We start from the raw sequence: 15,412 nt of genomic DNA, 5'->3' as shown, positions 1-15,412 counted from the left end.
CAAAAACTAGCTTCCCCTTTTTTTTTTTGACTATGGAAAAATCACAGATTTTTAATGCAAAATCTTTTATGTTGCAATGAATTCAGCAAGCCCAGGATGGCTGTGGTGCTCTGAATGCCTATGTGAAGCCTCTGGGTTTGTCTTGTGAATCAGGGGATTGCACACCTAACGGTGCAGATGTTGTGCGGCACCCTTCAAAGGACCTCTGCAGCACCCCGGCTAAGAACCGCAGCAGAGCCATCCGGAGCCGCTGGGCCCTTTCCACCAGCAAGCTCGTGCCAATTGCATTGGCTTCTCCCTCTTCCCTGCCCCTTACTCAGGATGTCCCGACGGTGCAGGAAAGCCTGGCTGACCCTGAGTTCACTTGGCCGCAGTCTCTGCCCCAGGGAGCTGCTGTCTGAACACCATGGGGGCAGATGGGCTGGGGGAGCCGTGCCAGCGATGGAGCTGGGATAGTGTCATGCATCAGGTCGGTCCTTCCTTGAGCAGGGAGTTGACCTCTTGAGGTCCTTTCCAACCCTCATTTTCTATGATGCTTTGGCCTTTTGAGGCAGAGCCCCGTCCTGGTCCTATTGGCACAGCAGGGCCCCGATCCCGGTTTGGGGTGTCAGCTGCACTGTGACAGAAATAAAAGATGATATATGGATGCCGCTGGCTTTGCGTGGGCTTCATTTTCTCCTTGGCCGAGGGCAAATGGGATCGGGCCTCTGGGGGGGATGCGTCCATACAGATTCATGAGATCTGGTGGGGCCGTTGCACCAGACCCAGCAGGACCCAGCCTGGCCCTAAGCTGGTGTCCCCGTTGCAAGAGCAAAGCATGATGAAGAAAGGGAGATCGCAGCCCACGGGCCAGGCGCTGCCCGCTGAGCACGCGGTCTGGCGAGAGCTGCACTTGGGTGGGAGATTATCGAAATATGAGCTGCACAAAAGGGGCATCAAACTTGGACTTCACAGGGTTTTTGGTGGGGAAAACACCCTGGCTTGTGCCCTTCCACACGCTTACCTGCTGAGTCGAAGCAGAGCAGGTCACAGCTTCAATTTGAGGAAACGTTCCTTGGATTTGGGTTTGTTTCAGACCGGAGTCTGGCTTCAAACCTTGGCTCCAGAGATGCATTTCTCTCCCCAGCTTGGTTGGACCCAAAAACCAGTCCAGCCCAGTGGCAGATGAGTGAGGCACCACTATGGGGTGAGGCCTGACCCCCTGCTATGGGCCCAGACTCTGCTTTTGGCCCTTTCCCCCTGCACACAGCCATGCTATAGCAAATCCTCGTGCTACGGGTCCCTAGACAGACGCCACTCAAAGGAGGGTGTGGGGAGCTGAAATCAAGAATATCCTTTTTTCTCAGCACCCACTATAAAAGCCTTCATGGTGGCAGCGGCACCGAGTCTGTTTCCTTCCAGTCACTTCTAAGCACCACATAAACTCAATCCAGATTTACTTCTCTGAATGGGAAAGAAAATGTCTATGGTCCTGAGATGCAGCGAATAGAAAGCCTGTTAACTATGGGTGACTAGTTGTGATTACATGCATGCAGTATTGTACTTGGCTGCGGCCGTCTTGGTTTGGAGCATGTCCACACCGTCATGAAACGGAAGAACTGATAGCCCACAGAAATGTGGTGCAATTTGGCTAATCCCAAAAACATTGCTGCAACTCGCAGCAACCCCCCCCTCCCCCCCCCTCCAGGATTTGTGGCAGGAATTAAACTATGTCCCAGAGAAGCCTTTAGTTCAGGGTCCGAGCAAAACAAAGTCTTTGCGCAATACAGAATTACTGTTTCTGCTCTAAAGCAAAGGGAAAGGATGCTGAAACCTCATTATCTGTCCAGGAGGCCTCTGGCTATATCCTTTAGTGAGAAAGGAGGCAACAGCATTGGAAAATAATCCAACCTATTCTACAGACCCATGCTCAGGTTTAGCATATAAGGAAGTCCAGGGTGTGCTAATGGGGAGAGAGGCTTAGCAGAGATAAATGACACCAAAACTCAAGGTATTTAGGGTAGCGTAGAGGCTGAATGATGCTGGAAATTATACTAGAATCATAAAAAATGAGGGTGGGAAGGGAGCTCAGGAGGTCACATCTAGTCCAACCCCCTGCTCCAAGCAGGACCAGCCCCAACTACGTCATCTCAGCCAAGGCTTTGTCTACCTGGGTCTTCAACACCTCCAAGGATGGAGACTGCACCACCTCTCTAGGTAAACCCATTCCAGTGCTTCACCACCTTCCTAATGAGACATTTTTCCCTAGTATCCAACCTCAACTTCCCTTGCTGCAGCCTGAGCCCATTGCTCCTTGTCCTGCCATCTGCCCCCACTGAGAACAGCCCAGCTCCATCCTCTTTCCAGCCTCCCGGCAGGGAGGTGAAGGCGGCTATTCAATCCCCCTCCATCTCCTCTTCTGCAGACTAAGATGCCAAGAGCCTCCCTACAGCGCGTGGCGCATCGAGAGGCTTCTCTGCATGGGTGTCTGGGGTTTTGCCTAGTGCAGGAGCGGACAGGATGTCTCCCGCTGCCTGCTGGAAAGGACAATCCAGATGCTGTTCCCCGTGCTTTAGAGACCAGGGAGGGACCGAGTGAGCCTGGCCCCTCCAGGGCTCTGCTACTTGTCTCAGTGGTAGCCAAACCCAGCCCTCAACATGAAGCAAAACCTCCTCAGACCTCTGTTCTGGGCTGGGGCTGAGAGGACCAGCACGTCCCCACCAAGCAGAGGGGACCGAACAAGAAGAAAGGTCTCCTGGGCAGGCCCAAACGGTCGCAGGGGCAAGCCCTGGGCACCGCACAGACTCTGGAGGGAAGGTGCAAAACATTGATGAAGAATTTTTGTTCCTGTTTATTGTTCCAGCCTGGGATAGCTGGCCAAGCTCCCAGTGCCCTTGCCAATTGTGTTCATGTCTGTCTTACAAGTCCTAGCATCTGCAAGTGGTACAACAGGACGACGGAAAGGGAAGGGTTGCTGAATAGTTTCACTAACAAATCATTTTAAAAAAGGGTTGCAGAATATTGTCAGAGCTTCCCTTCGGGCAGGCCTCTTGTCCCATCACCTTGGTTTTAACACTGCCTTTTAAAGCCAAGTGATTCTCGTGTGATGGAAGGAAGTAGACGGGAGGGAGATGCTCAGGACAGTATGGACATGGGTATGGGATGGACAAATCCAGTATGGGATGGATGGACATGCATTCCATGGTCTGATTCAAGAGGATAACTCTTACTATTTAGCCTTGGCATGGGCAACCTTAGCAGCCTCCTGCTAACAGTAAAAAGAAGAAGTTAAGACAGGGGACATTGCAGTATTTTTAACAAGAGGCATTGCAGTATTTTTAACAATCAGGGACTTTTAAAAAACACAGTATCATCCGTTTTTATTTCCTTCAACTTCTTCACCTTTGCATAAAAGCCAACATACTTCTGAGAGGCGGGATTGGGCCGCTAAGAGTTACAGTTTTCATATAACAGGCTCAAGACAGTCTAAAGCTTTATAAAATATGAATTCTTTGAAGCCATTTAGATACAATGCCAAAATGAAAAAAAAATCCTATTATTTTGGGGGGAACTATATAAACCAGTGCCAATAATGAGGCTGATACATTCCGATTTATATCACGGGGCTCTTTGGTCCATCAAATTAGCTGGATTTAAAAGGTTTTCCAGGGTGTAACTGCAGCACAGGGGCCCTTATGTTTCTGCCTGCTGTCATGCTTTTAGGTGTTGTGTTCAGTGGTTCCTCTTCTTGCAGTGTGCAATACAGGCCTTGGGATTCTGCTATAATCTATCATTAGCAAATGAAGATAAGCTTGCTGGTTACAGGAGTATTTTTAGCCCATTTCGAAGTGAGTGAGCTTGCAGTGTTGAGCTGGTATGTTTGCCCGCTGCCCCTGACACCCGTGCAAACGTTATTTGCTCGCTTACTATGCCAGACACCCAGGAAAAAGTCATTAGAGAAACAGGAAAATCAAAGGGGAAACATATGCCCTCTGAGCTTGTGCAGAGCATCTATATGACAAGCTCTTCTTTTCCAAGCTAAAGCATAACAACAAACAGACAATGGAGACCAGTTTCTCACTCAATGCAGATTGCAGACTGCTGTCAAAGTTTTCCTTAAAATCCAGAGTGAGCCTTGGTGTTATCCTTGGTCTCTGTTTTTTAAGTTAATTTTTAAAAGGGCATTCACTCCATGTGCGTGTTTCATGACATTCCTCATTAGCATTTTGCTAAATGTGTTCAAGAAGTTACCAATACAATCTTTTCGATTTGCTGAAATTAAGATGCCTATTCTGTTTGTGAGGACTGCCTTCCTAAATCCCAAAATGTAGACTTCCTTTATGTTCTAACATTGTCTGATTTGTTATAGGTAAGTTGAATAATGTATTTATCTTTACAAACTGACATGTTGGGGTTGGTATCTTAAATTCTGAAAGCATAGCTGGCTTAATGTAGCAGGCGGGCATCATTGGCAGAGGGGCAGAAGTGAAAAATGGGCTCAGCTTTTGCCAGTATTTTGTTTCCTACATGGGTGTCTTAATCCGCTTTGCATTGTTCGAGTTCCTTTTAAGGTAGGCTGTAAGTGTCCTTTGTATAAATTAATTGCAATAGCAGGGTGGATGCTGGCAGACTGTGCAGTCCAGGATGGTGTGCACATACATTTACCTATATGTGTAGCAGCACACCTGGATTTTTAGTTTAGCTTTTTCTGAAATAACCACGATCACCCCGCACCTGAACACATACAGTGGTGCACATAGGTGTGAGATCTGCACAGTGTTCCTCGTGCACGGGTGTTTTCACTAGCAGATAATTATCCTGATTGCACTGGGGTTTGCAAGTGCCCAAAATGTCTAAAATTGTGAAATATAACAAAGCTGGCAGGGATACAGAAATGGCAAAGCATTCCTACTACCTAAAATCCACACACACCTTCGCTCTGGCACAAAGAGGGCCCTGCACTTTCCCCTGATACTGTGAACCAGTAAATCCTCTTTGATCTTTGTGTAAAGAAAGGGGTTTGTGTGGGGAGGAGGGAGCGGAGCTTTCCCTCTTTCTTTCCTTGTTACCTGCCTTGCAGATAATAGTTAACACCTGTTCTCTGCACTTTAATGATTAGCAGCAACACCACTGACACAGCTGGCCTCAAGATTTCAGGAGGAAAAAAAACAGCTTTTCTTAAGAGCCTGGCATTCCTTAAGCAAGGACCATTCAGTTCTGTTTAAATTGCTAGCTAGCAACTATAATTACCGGCTATGTGTGTTATGTGGCCTTCCAAAAAAGCCTGCTAATATTTTACCCTTAGCAACTTTCTTTTAGAGACACTGGTTTAGCCATTAGCCTTGCACTGTTCTCCTTTTTTTCCCTTCTTTTTATTTCCTTTTACTACTTTGGATGCCTTTTCAAGGAAGATTGGAATTATTCTTTTACCATCTTTATTTAAGGATGCAACAGAACAAGGAGCAACGGTCTCAGGTTGCAGCAAGTGGAGTTTAGGTCGGATATTAGGGGAAAAAAAAGGTTCATGAGGAGGGTGGTGAAGCACTGGAACAGGTTACCCAGAGAGGTGGTGGCCTCTCCATCCTTAGCAATTTTTAAGCCTCTCCAGAAAGCGTCTTGATGCCCATCTTGCTGGGGTCATCTTATCCCAGGGGTCTTTCCTACCCAAATGCAGGGGGGGCTGGACCCAATGATCTGTAAGGTCCCTTCCAGCCCCTAACAATTATGAAACTATAAGGCCCGGCTAGACGAAGCCTTGGCTGGGATGATGTAGCTGGGGCTGGTCCTGCTCTGAGCAGGGGGTCGGACTAGATGTGACCTCCTGAGGTCCCTTCCAACCCTCATTTTCTGTGATTCTATGAACTGCTGCTGGGAAATTTTTTTTTTTGACCAATAGTAAGTCTGTTGAAATATGCAGTTTTAGGGTGGGGCAGCTGAAACTATTTGCAAATTTGCATAGAAAACAGTGAGTAGCTTTGCCTGAGACAAATGGAGGGAAAGTTTGCAAAGTGTTGAAATTACAGCAGCCTTGTCAGGGAAGGCCATAAAGCAAGGTGAAAAGTGAAAAGACAGCGGCATGTGAGGTTCCCAAATGGTAAAAGAAGGAGATATGAAATCCTTGGTCCTAAAAAAGGTAATTTGCACAAGGAAACATATTACTGATGCCTTCCAGGGCTATAGAACTGTGTTCAATATAGTTCCCAAAGTTGCAGAAAACCCCTATAGAAATAACAGGTGTGGACTGGGGAGGAAAAAAACATTGGAGAGCTCAGCAAAGCCAAGAAGACCTGCTGTCTCCCTGGGTGTCATCCTCCTTGTCCTTCCCCAAGTCTCCCCAGGTGACAAGAAGCCAGAATCTGTATTGTGCTGTTGTGAGTTTGGAAAAGAAAAGGTGCAATAGAAGTCTATGATAGAGGATGTGTATATATACACCTAAAGATAGATAGATTTTAATAAAAAAATGTTGTGAGTAGCTAGACAGACGCTGGGATACGGGCTGATTCTTGTGCTTTGGAAGTTAATAAAAAGTAAGGCTGCAGACCAGTCTCTGGCTTCTTTTATCATTAGTCAATCTACCAATACGCCTGTAATCCAGGTAACAGACCCAAGCTTTTTGTTGCAGTTTTTTTAGTGTATCCGCTGTTTTTTAGTACATCAGATTCTAATGAGCCATGAAGTCAGAGACTTATAGACAATGAGGGTGGAAAGGGACGTCAGGAGGTCTCATCTAGTCCAACCCCCTGCTCCAAGCAGCACCAGCCCCAACTGCATCATCCCACCAAGGCTTTGTCTATCTGGGTGGTAAAAAGCTCCAAGGATGGAGATTTCACCACCTCTCTGGGTGCTTTACTACCTTCCACATGAGAAACTTTTTCCTAATATCAAACCTCAACTTCCCTTGCAGCTACCTGTTACTACATGTGAGGGGGCTTTGAAGCCTCCCCCAGAGGCGCTGGGGCTGGGCTGTGCCAATGCTCCTGCTGTACCAACCCTGCAGGGTCCTGGCTGGAGGGTCTTGCCCCTGCCTCCAGGCTCAGCCCCACACTGCACTGGGGCAAGAAGGGATTTCCCCCTGCTCAGACTGGTGCAGACTGGGTGGGTTTGCCTTCCTCTGCAGTGGGGGCACGGCCTGGGTCTGGGGGTCTCTGCAGCATCTATTAACAGCCTTTGCAGCAGCAGGACACCGACCATGATTGTGTCCCTGCTCCACCTGTGGCAGGTTTGGGTTTTGTGCTTTGTGACTGTGTGATAGGGATGCCTGTGCAGTTTTAGTAATAGGTTTGAAAAGAATTTGCATGGAGGGTTTGGACTAGATGGGAGCTCCTTTCTAGCCAACTTCTCTGATTCTATGAACTCCAGGCCTGTTAATTTGTCTTCATTTGCAGGGAAGGCTTTGGGACATGATTGTATAGTACAGAATGATATGAGAGAGGGAGGAGAGGATAACCCATGATGTGGGGTTGCTAAAGGCAGACAGTGCCAGACTAACCTAATGTCTTCCCTGAAGAATGTAAGAGAGTTCTTCCATAGGCAAAAGGGGTGCTGTGGATCTACTCTACCTGGACTTCAGCAAGCCTCAGTGCCCTTGGTGCCAAGAAGGCGAATGGCATCCTGTGCTGCATTGGCAGGAGCGCTGCCAGCAGATGGAGGGCAGTGATTCTTCCCCTCTATTCAGCCCTGGGGAGGCCACATCTGGAGTCCTGTGTCCAGCTGTGGGCCCCGTTACAGAAAGGATGCGGACACATTGGAGAGAGTCCAGCGGAGGGCAATGGTTGGGGGCTGGGGGACAGGACTGGTGAGGAGTGGCTGAGGGAAATGGGCTGATTTAGTTTGCAGAAGAGAAGACCGAGGGGGATTGAATAGCAGCCTTCACCTCCCTGCAGGGGGGCTGCAAAGAGGATGGAGCTGGGCTGTTCTCAGTGGGGGCAGATGGCAGGACAAAGAGCAATGGGCTCAAGCTGCAGCAAGGGAAGTTTAGGGTAGATACTGAGGGAAACTTTCTCATGCAATGCAGCGCCAGGTGTGCCCTGCAGACTTGATTAATTGAATCTGCTCTGATGCTCTGGATTTCCGGTGCATCGGAGCAGGCTGCGGTATGTGTATAAATGCCCCAAGGTACTAAATTTAATGTGCATTAGCAAAAGTGCTTTAATGAGTGTGTAGATGTGCCCTGTGGTTATATGAAAGGGCAAGGCTGCACTGCCAGGGGAAGGATCCCTCACAGCCAGGCCTAAGGACTAGGTTTGGAGTCCAGAACCAGGGGAGTCAAATTAGAGACCAAATGCCAAAGATGGGGTCAGGGCCAGGCCGGGTTCAGGGAGTGAGAGATGACACCAGGGTCAAAACCCAAGATGCAGTCAGGAGCAAACTAAGGGTCAGAAGCCAGATGCAGAGACCCCGGGGCACAGGGACAGGGGCAAGAGCGGGGGCCAGGATCAAAGCAGCCTACCAGTGCCTGCCCAGCTGGTTTTTAGGCCGTTTGGGGTGGGGTTGGGTTGTAGCCAACAAGCCGTGGCCACAGGAAGGATGACATACAAGCCCATTGCACATCCTGGGATCCTACAGACATACGAAGCATTGCCCCTCTTTAAGTGCTCGCAAAGCAAAGGAGATAAAATGGGGGAACCCTTTCTCTGCAGGACAGTGGGGGCCAATTCATTCATTGCAGGGACAAGCTGCATGTGAAAAGGGCTCTCTCTCTCAGGGTTTGACCCTATCCATCAGATCAGCCTCCACGGTCTGGTTTGAGCCTTCATTATTTGGAGGAAGGTGTCAAGAAATGCACTGAAGACATAAACTTGGGAGGCGCCATCCAGACACAGGAGGATCGAGGCGGACAGGGTGACTTGGAGGACTAGAGTATTGGAAATGGGGTGTGATTTAACCCGGTGCACTGCAACATTTTAAGTGCACTTAAAATCCCAGAGCCAGGGGGTAGCAGGGAGCTGCAGAGGTCGCATCCAGCTCAGCCCTGGCCTGGGACAGGATCAGCTCTGTGCAAACTAGCGTCTAAACGCTGAGCAAAATGACCCTCACCCTGACACCACACTGGGCATCGCCCCTGCCCCTGCCCCTGCCCCTGCCCCGGGGAAAGCAGGGGGGCTGCGGCCCAACATCCTGCTGCTGCAAAGGGGGGTCACGGGCACTGCAAAGACCCCAGGCCCAGGCCGTGCCCCCGCTGCAGAGGAAGGCAAACCCCCCCAAGTGCGACCAGTCCGAGCAGGAGGGAAATCCCCTCCTGCCCCAGTGCAGTGTCAGGGGCAAGACCCTGCAGCCGGGACTCTGCGGGTTGGTGCCAGCAGCAGCATGGGTTCAGCCCAGCCCCATCCCCATCCCCATCCCCATCCCCACTGGGGGAGGATTAAACCCCCTGCCCTATGGAGCAGGGGCAGCGGTGGGAATGATCCCCCAGCCCCATCTGCTCGGGAAAACACCCGGGGGCAACAGGTGTGAGCTAGCGCCGTGCATACGTGTTTGCACATGCAGCACACGCCCTGTCCGTGTGCAAGCCCCAAATGCCCCCTCCCCCCCATGACCGTGCGCTGGCCCTTTAAATCCTCGCAGCCGCACGTCACCATAGCAACCCCGGCCGGGTGCGGGCGGCGGAGGGATCCGCGGGCTGCGGTGGGTGCTGCGAGGGGGGTGCGCGGGCCAGGGGCTCCTGCTCATTAACTCCCTGTTAATTGGCAGCTCTGCAAACGGGGTGTGCGCGCGTGTGTGCAGGGGGCACGCGTGGGTGTACATGGGGACATGCATGGGGGTGCAGGGGACGCACGTGGAGGTGCAGGGGACATGCATCGGGGTGCAGGGGATGTGGGTGTGCAGGGGACATGCATGGGGGTGCAGGGGATGCACGTGGGTGTGCAGGAGATGCGGGCGTGCAGGAGATGCATGGGTGTGCAGGGGATGTGCGTGTGCAGGGGACACATGGGCATGTACATCATGCATATGTGCCTGTGTGCCTGCTGGTCCCTGGCTGTCAGGGGCATGGGGGTGAGCACACAGGTGTTCATACGTGTGCACAGCCCTGCACGTGGGTTCACGGTCACTGGGGGTTGGGGGGGTGTTTAGGACCCCCGGAGGGCCAACTTGGAGCCAGCTGCGTGGTGCAGGAGGGGCGGGGGGAGCAGCAGGCAGCCTGACCCCTGCCCTGGGAGACCCTGGGGTGCCCCATTGCTTGGTTAAGCCCCCTATTTCCCCATGTGCCCAGCTGGGGTGGGGGACAGGCTTTGCAGGGTCCTGATCCTGTCTCCTCCTCTTGCCGTCCAGGAGCCGGCACCTGTCCCTGCATCCCTGCATACGCGGGGTGAGGCAGAGTCAGGGGAGAGCTCCCCCGTGCCCCCATGCCCCGTGCACACGGCCCGGAGACGCTGGCCACGCAGGGGCCCTGAGTGCCAGGCTGCCCGCGTGCCGGCCGCGATGGAGAAGGGGGAGGAAGGCGAGGCGGTGAGGATCACCGCCCAGCTGCTGAAGGCCAAGACGGGCGAGTTCGACCTGGAGTCCATCCTGCTCCTCAAGCTGCGGGGCTTGGGCATCACGGACCTGGGCTGCCTGGGCGACTGCACCAACCTGGAGTGGCTGGATCTGTCGGGCAACGCCATCTCCTACCTGGGCCCGCTGGCTTCCCTGCGGGCCCTGACCGTGCTCAACCTCTCGGGCAACTGCCTGTGCAGCCTGGAGCCGCTGAGCGCCTGCGAGAGCCTGCAGACCCTCAACCTGGCCGGCAACCTGGTGAGCAGCCTGCAGCAGCTGCAGTGCCTGGCGGGGCTGCGCCAGCTGGAGAACCTGCGGCTGCGGGACCCCACGGGCCGGCTCAGCAACCCCGTGTGCGCCTCGCCGGCGTACCGCAGCGCCCTGGGCGAGATGTTCCCGGGGCTCAAGGTCATCGACGGCGAGCGGGTCTCCGGCCGCGGCAGCGAGTTCTACCAGCTCTGCAAGGACCTGGACAACTCGCTGAAGCGCTGCGCCGGGGGCGGTGGCGGGGCCGAGCCCCCCGGCACGGCCCAGCCCTGGGTGCAGGAGGGCTACTGGGCGGTGCGCCCGCCGCGCCGCAGCTCCATCATCGAAGAGGCCTACAAGCAGTTCCACGATGTGCTGCAGGAGTGCCGGGAGCTGGGCAAGAAGGCCGACGACGCCATCGCCCAGGCAGAGCGAGCCCTCAGCCTCCGCCCTGACCCCAGCTCCTTTGTGTTTTGAGCCAGCCCCGGTGTCGCACCGCAGGCTTTTCCTTGCCCTCTTCGCCGCAGGTCTGTCTCGAGCGCCCTGTCCGCTTGGCTTCAGCTGCGGTCCCGCGTCCCGGGGAGAGACCCTCTCCGAGCTGCAGGCCTGTCTGGCTCTTCTCCAGGGTTGCAGCTGGCTCTAGGGTCCAGGGGGCTGCAGCCAAACCAAGTTTGCAGAGGGTGGCTTTCACCTGTGCTCTCTGGCTGCTGGGATAATCCTAACCCAGCCTGGATCTTGCTTTACAGCGAGTGCCACCCTGCGGCTCCCCAGGGCTGGGGGCAATGGAGCCAAGTCTGCTGCCCCACATCGCATCGGATGGGAGACTCCCCCTCTCCCAGGCAGCCCCCACCAGGCTCCGGAGAAGCTGCTGACCCCACGCTCCACCCTAGGGCTCAGTTTCCTGCTGTGGGGTTGTCAGGCATCCGGTAGCGCTGGGCACCGTCCCTTCCAAGCCGGTTGCAGCCTGGGAGCCTGATGCGAGAGCTGCCTGGGACAGCAGTGGTTGAGCGAGGCAAGGGGAGACAGGCCGCCTTCGTGACCCCCAGCCGGCTACCACGGGGCTTCTCCAGCCATGCCTGCTCCAGACACAGCCATGGTGTTTGCTCCTACCCAGCTCTGGGTCAGAGGCTCACCAAGCAGCTGGGGCGATGTGGCAGGAGGGGGCATGGGAGCTAAGTGAGGTCCCCCTCCGGCTGTCTGCTGTGAAATAAACCCCCACTGTGTCCCCTCCGAGTCTGCTCCCTGCCTCTCTGTGCAGAGCTGGGCATGCAGGCAGGGATGTCATGGTGCCAAGCAGCTCAGCATGGGCCCTGCCCTGCTCCAGGTGTGCCTGGGTCAGCACGGGGAGAGGGTGGGAAGGGGTTAAAGCCAGTCTGGTCCTGCCAAGGGACACTGACCCCCTCCAGCCCAGGGAAGCAGCAGACTGGAGCGAGGGGATCTGTGCTGGAGGGCAGGAAGTGCTGTGATCCCAGCCGTGGGCACGGGAGAGACCCACCCCGCAGCCCCTGCATGAAAGGACCAAGGCAGGCCTGTGGCTGTGGCTTTATTGGGGACACACTGACCAGTGGGGAAAGCAGCGGGCTGGGATGCTCCTTTGCTGCCCACGTTGCAGGGGGAGGTCTGGGGTAGTCTCCTGGTCTCTGCTGGACGGCAGCCTCCTTCCTTGGCTGGCAGGGGCCGGGGGCTCCCTGGCCCCATGGGTGCTGTCCCAGCTGGGTGGGGAGAGAGGAGACACACCTGGGAGTTAATGGTGCTGCTACGGCTGTGACACACTTCTTTCTCGATGAGAGCCTGGACCTAGGAGCCAGCCTCTGAGCTGCTGCCAGCGCCCCGGGACAGGGTCAGGGCAGTTCCCTCCAGCATCTGCTCGGCTGGGCTGCAGCCTGCCCCGGGGGCTCAGTGCTGGGCTGGCGGGTATGGGTCAAAGGCTCTCGTCTCCAAGGAGGAAGGAGTCCCTCGCGGCCGTCCAGCTTCTGGAAGATGGGCCAGGGGGCAGCTGGGGCCATGCCCTGAGCGTCATAGGACTCAGCTGCCCGCCCTTCGCTGCCCGGTCTGTGCTCACCGTGCTAGTCCGGCTGGCCGAGGAGGAAGGCGAATCTGCCGGGGAGGTAGACCGCCTCGCCGGCCTGTTCCACCCCCTGGCACTCCTGCTCGTCCCTCGGCAACAGCACCTGCAAGGCAGAGCCGGCATTACTGCAAAGGCAGCGGCTCTGAGTGCATGGGGGTGCCAGGGTTTGCGCCACATGGGTGCAGCCAAACAGGCATGTGCCCCCATGCATGCATGGCTCTAGATGTACGTGGGAGGGGTACTGCATCTGCCAGGGGCAGGCATGTGTTTGCGCACACGTGTGTGTGTGATCCTCCAGGTGTGGCACTGGGGCTGGCTCCAAGCTTTGCCAGCCCCCCAGACCCAGTCCCTGCAAGCTCGGGACAGCAGCTGGGCGGAGGGTGGCACTTACCTTGGCCAGCGGCTCCACGCTGCAGTGCATGTACTTGTCCAGCACCTTCGAGGGGCTGGTGCTGCCAAACTTGACGCAGAACAGGCAGTTGCGCTTCCTCTGTGAAGATAGACCGGGGAGGCCGTGACCACCGAGTCAGAGGCAGAAGGCGGCTCTGGGGCAGGGCAGTAAGGCTGCAGCACCCCTGGCTGCCCCCTCATCTCCCACGGGCATGGATGGGGCCCAGCAGTGTGGGGCAGGGCAGGGTGGGGTGGGATAAGGCTGGTAGCCCAGCCACCGCCGGATATGGGGACCCAGGAGGTAAGGGACAAGGCCAAGGTCATGGTGGGAGCCTGTAGCAGAGGTCATGGAGGAAGCCCAGCCCAGGACAGCAGATGCCCTGCGTGGCAAAAACCCTGCCTAGCACCCACGTGGTTCCACGGGGATGGACTCATACACCCCCCTGGGCACTGCACACTCGTGTGTTGGCACATTTACATGGCTCCAACAGGCACAGCTACATGTGCACTCACACCTCCCCCAGGCATTGCACATGCATGTGCATCAACACACACACAGCTCCACAGGCATATGCACATACATCCCCCAGCGCTGCACACACATGTGCATTTGCACACTCACTTGGCACCAACAGGCACAGCCACAGGTGCACTCACACCTCCCCTAGGCATTGCACATGTGTGCATCAACACACACAACAGCTCTGCAGGTAAGTGCACATACATCCCCTCAGGCACTGCGTATACATGTGCATCAATACACACAGCTCCAAGGCATGTGCACATACATCCCCCCAGGCACTACACATGCATATCCATTAGCACACTCACATGGCTCCAACAGGCACAGCCATGCATGCACACCCACCTCCCTCAGGCACTGTGTGCACACACACACCTCCATGTGCTGCTTCTATGTACAACTTTACCTCTACTCCTGGGACTTGCACATGCACACACATGCAAGCCCGGACGCCCCCACTCACACAGACATTCACCCCCTCAGTACTCTCTCCTGGGCCCATCCTCTCCCACCTGCTCTGAGGAGGAGGATCTGGGTCATCCTTGTCTGCCCCGTGCCCTAAAGGATGGAGACAGGGTAGGGGTGGGGATGGGGGGAAGGAGGCAGAGAGAACCGAGAGGGAGAATGAGCACGGCCCCGATCCTGCTGCCCTCGAGGCGAATTCCCAGTGACTTCAGTGGCGTGGGCATGAGCCGTGGACCAGTGGGTGTCAGGCATGGCCTGGCCACCTGCTTGCTCACCCCGTTGGGTCTAACGCTGCAGTGGTGCTTCCTCTCCTGCTGCTTCCTGCAGGTCGTGGGTACCAGGTTGAGGTGCAGACGGATGAAGGTCCCCTCTGACTGCACCTACGAGAGAGCCCGGGGTCAACGAGGAGTGGGGCAGCTCCGAGCCGGACCCCAGCACTGGCAGGGCATTCCCGGCCTTCGGAGGGGCAGCTCCTGCAGCGTCTCTGGGCACTTGGTGCTAATCCCGTCCCACTAACTAAGTGCCTCCGTGCTGCACATTTGCTTGTGTAACACGAGGGGCGGATCCAGGCAGGTGCAGGGAGTAAACAAGCCCAGGTCTCTCAGCCTCTCCTCGCAGGTCCTGTTCCCTGGGCTCCTGGCGTACCAGTAAAACTTCTAGTCTCTTTTTGCACCAGAAACAAGGAAGCTTCAGAGATGCTCCTGCCCTCTCCCAGCAAGGGGGAGAGGGTGGGCTTCCCCCAGGCTTAGAGGGACCCGTGTTATCCCTTGGCCCCATCCTGCCTGGTCCACAGCAAAAGCTGGATGAGACCACCCATCCTCCCCAAAATGGCTTGGGCACCCAGCAGGGACCAGTTGCCCCATCATGTGTCCCAGTAGCCCCCCAACCCCATGTGGCTTTCCCCTCCAGGGAAGGAGGCCTTGGAGGGACAGAGCCCTTGGCTGAGCCCCGGGAGAGGAAAGCAGGCACCGTCACACCCCCAGGCAAGCATCCAGTTAATGTGTAGCTCAGCGCGGCAGGTCACTGCCCCACGGCCCAGCTTGCCTACCCTGCCCTGTGCCCGGGGAGCTCCTGCCGGGCTCCGGCTCCAGGCCCTTCTCCCCTCCGGCGGGATGTCACCCCGGCAGTGCCTGAGAAGCCCGTGGCCTGCACCCACTGCATTGCAGCACTCACGCTTTCGACCACCCCTTCCACCGACTTCTCCTTGAAGAGCCAATGGATGTGGTCGCGGCTGTGGAAATCGGCCAGCGCCAGCTCCACCGCCTGCT

At 55.4% G+C, this 15,412-nt stretch overlaps 2 protein-coding genes across 7 annotated transcripts in view; one reads left to right on the top strand and one right to left on the bottom strand.

The window, feature by feature from the left end:
- Positions 1 to 11,923, top strand: part of LOC102374378 (leucine-rich repeat-containing protein 61) — a 19,653-nt gene extending 7,730 nt beyond the window's left edge. For 3 of the 6 annotated variants that reach the window (XM_025194842.1, XM_025194843.1, XM_025194844.1), the window contains exon 4: positions 10,249 to 11,923. In XM_025194842.1, coding sequence (XP_025050627.1) covers positions 10,249 to 11,175 — 927 coding nt within the window. In that variant the 3' untranslated portion in view covers positions 11,176 to 11,923. Of the gene's footprint in view, positions 1 to 86; positions 645 to 9,562; positions 9,604 to 10,248 lie in introns of those variants that run through there. The other 3 variants (XM_006038345.2, XR_003092278.1, XR_003092277.1) reach the window with 3 other exon arrangements.
- A 242-nt stretch (positions 11,924 to 12,165) lies between these two features.
- RARRES2 (retinoic acid receptor responder 2) overlaps positions 12,166 to 15,412 on the bottom strand; it is a 5,109-nt gene continuing 1,862 nt past the window's right edge. The window contains 5 exon segments of the mRNA XM_025194846.1: positions 12,166 to 12,410; positions 12,761 to 12,869; positions 13,158 to 13,256; positions 14,420 to 14,524; positions 15,318 to 15,412. The exon segment at positions 15,318 to 15,412 is cut by the window's right edge and continues 28 nt beyond it. Coding sequence (XP_025050631.1) covers positions 12,765 to 12,869; positions 13,158 to 13,256; positions 14,420 to 14,524; positions 15,318 to 15,412 — 404 coding nt within the window. The 3' untranslated portion in view covers positions 12,166 to 12,410; positions 12,761 to 12,764.

The sequence above is a fragment of the Alligator sinensis genome, unplaced genomic scaffold, assembly GCF_000455745.1.
Source record: "Alligator sinensis unplaced genomic scaffold, ASM45574v1 scaffold769_1, whole genome shotgun sequence".
Classification (NCBI taxonomy): Eukaryota; Metazoa; Chordata; order Crocodylia; family Alligatoridae; genus Alligator; species Alligator sinensis.
The sequence above is the reverse complement of the archived record's forward strand: the minus strand, read 5'-3'. Positions and strand labels throughout refer to the sequence as shown.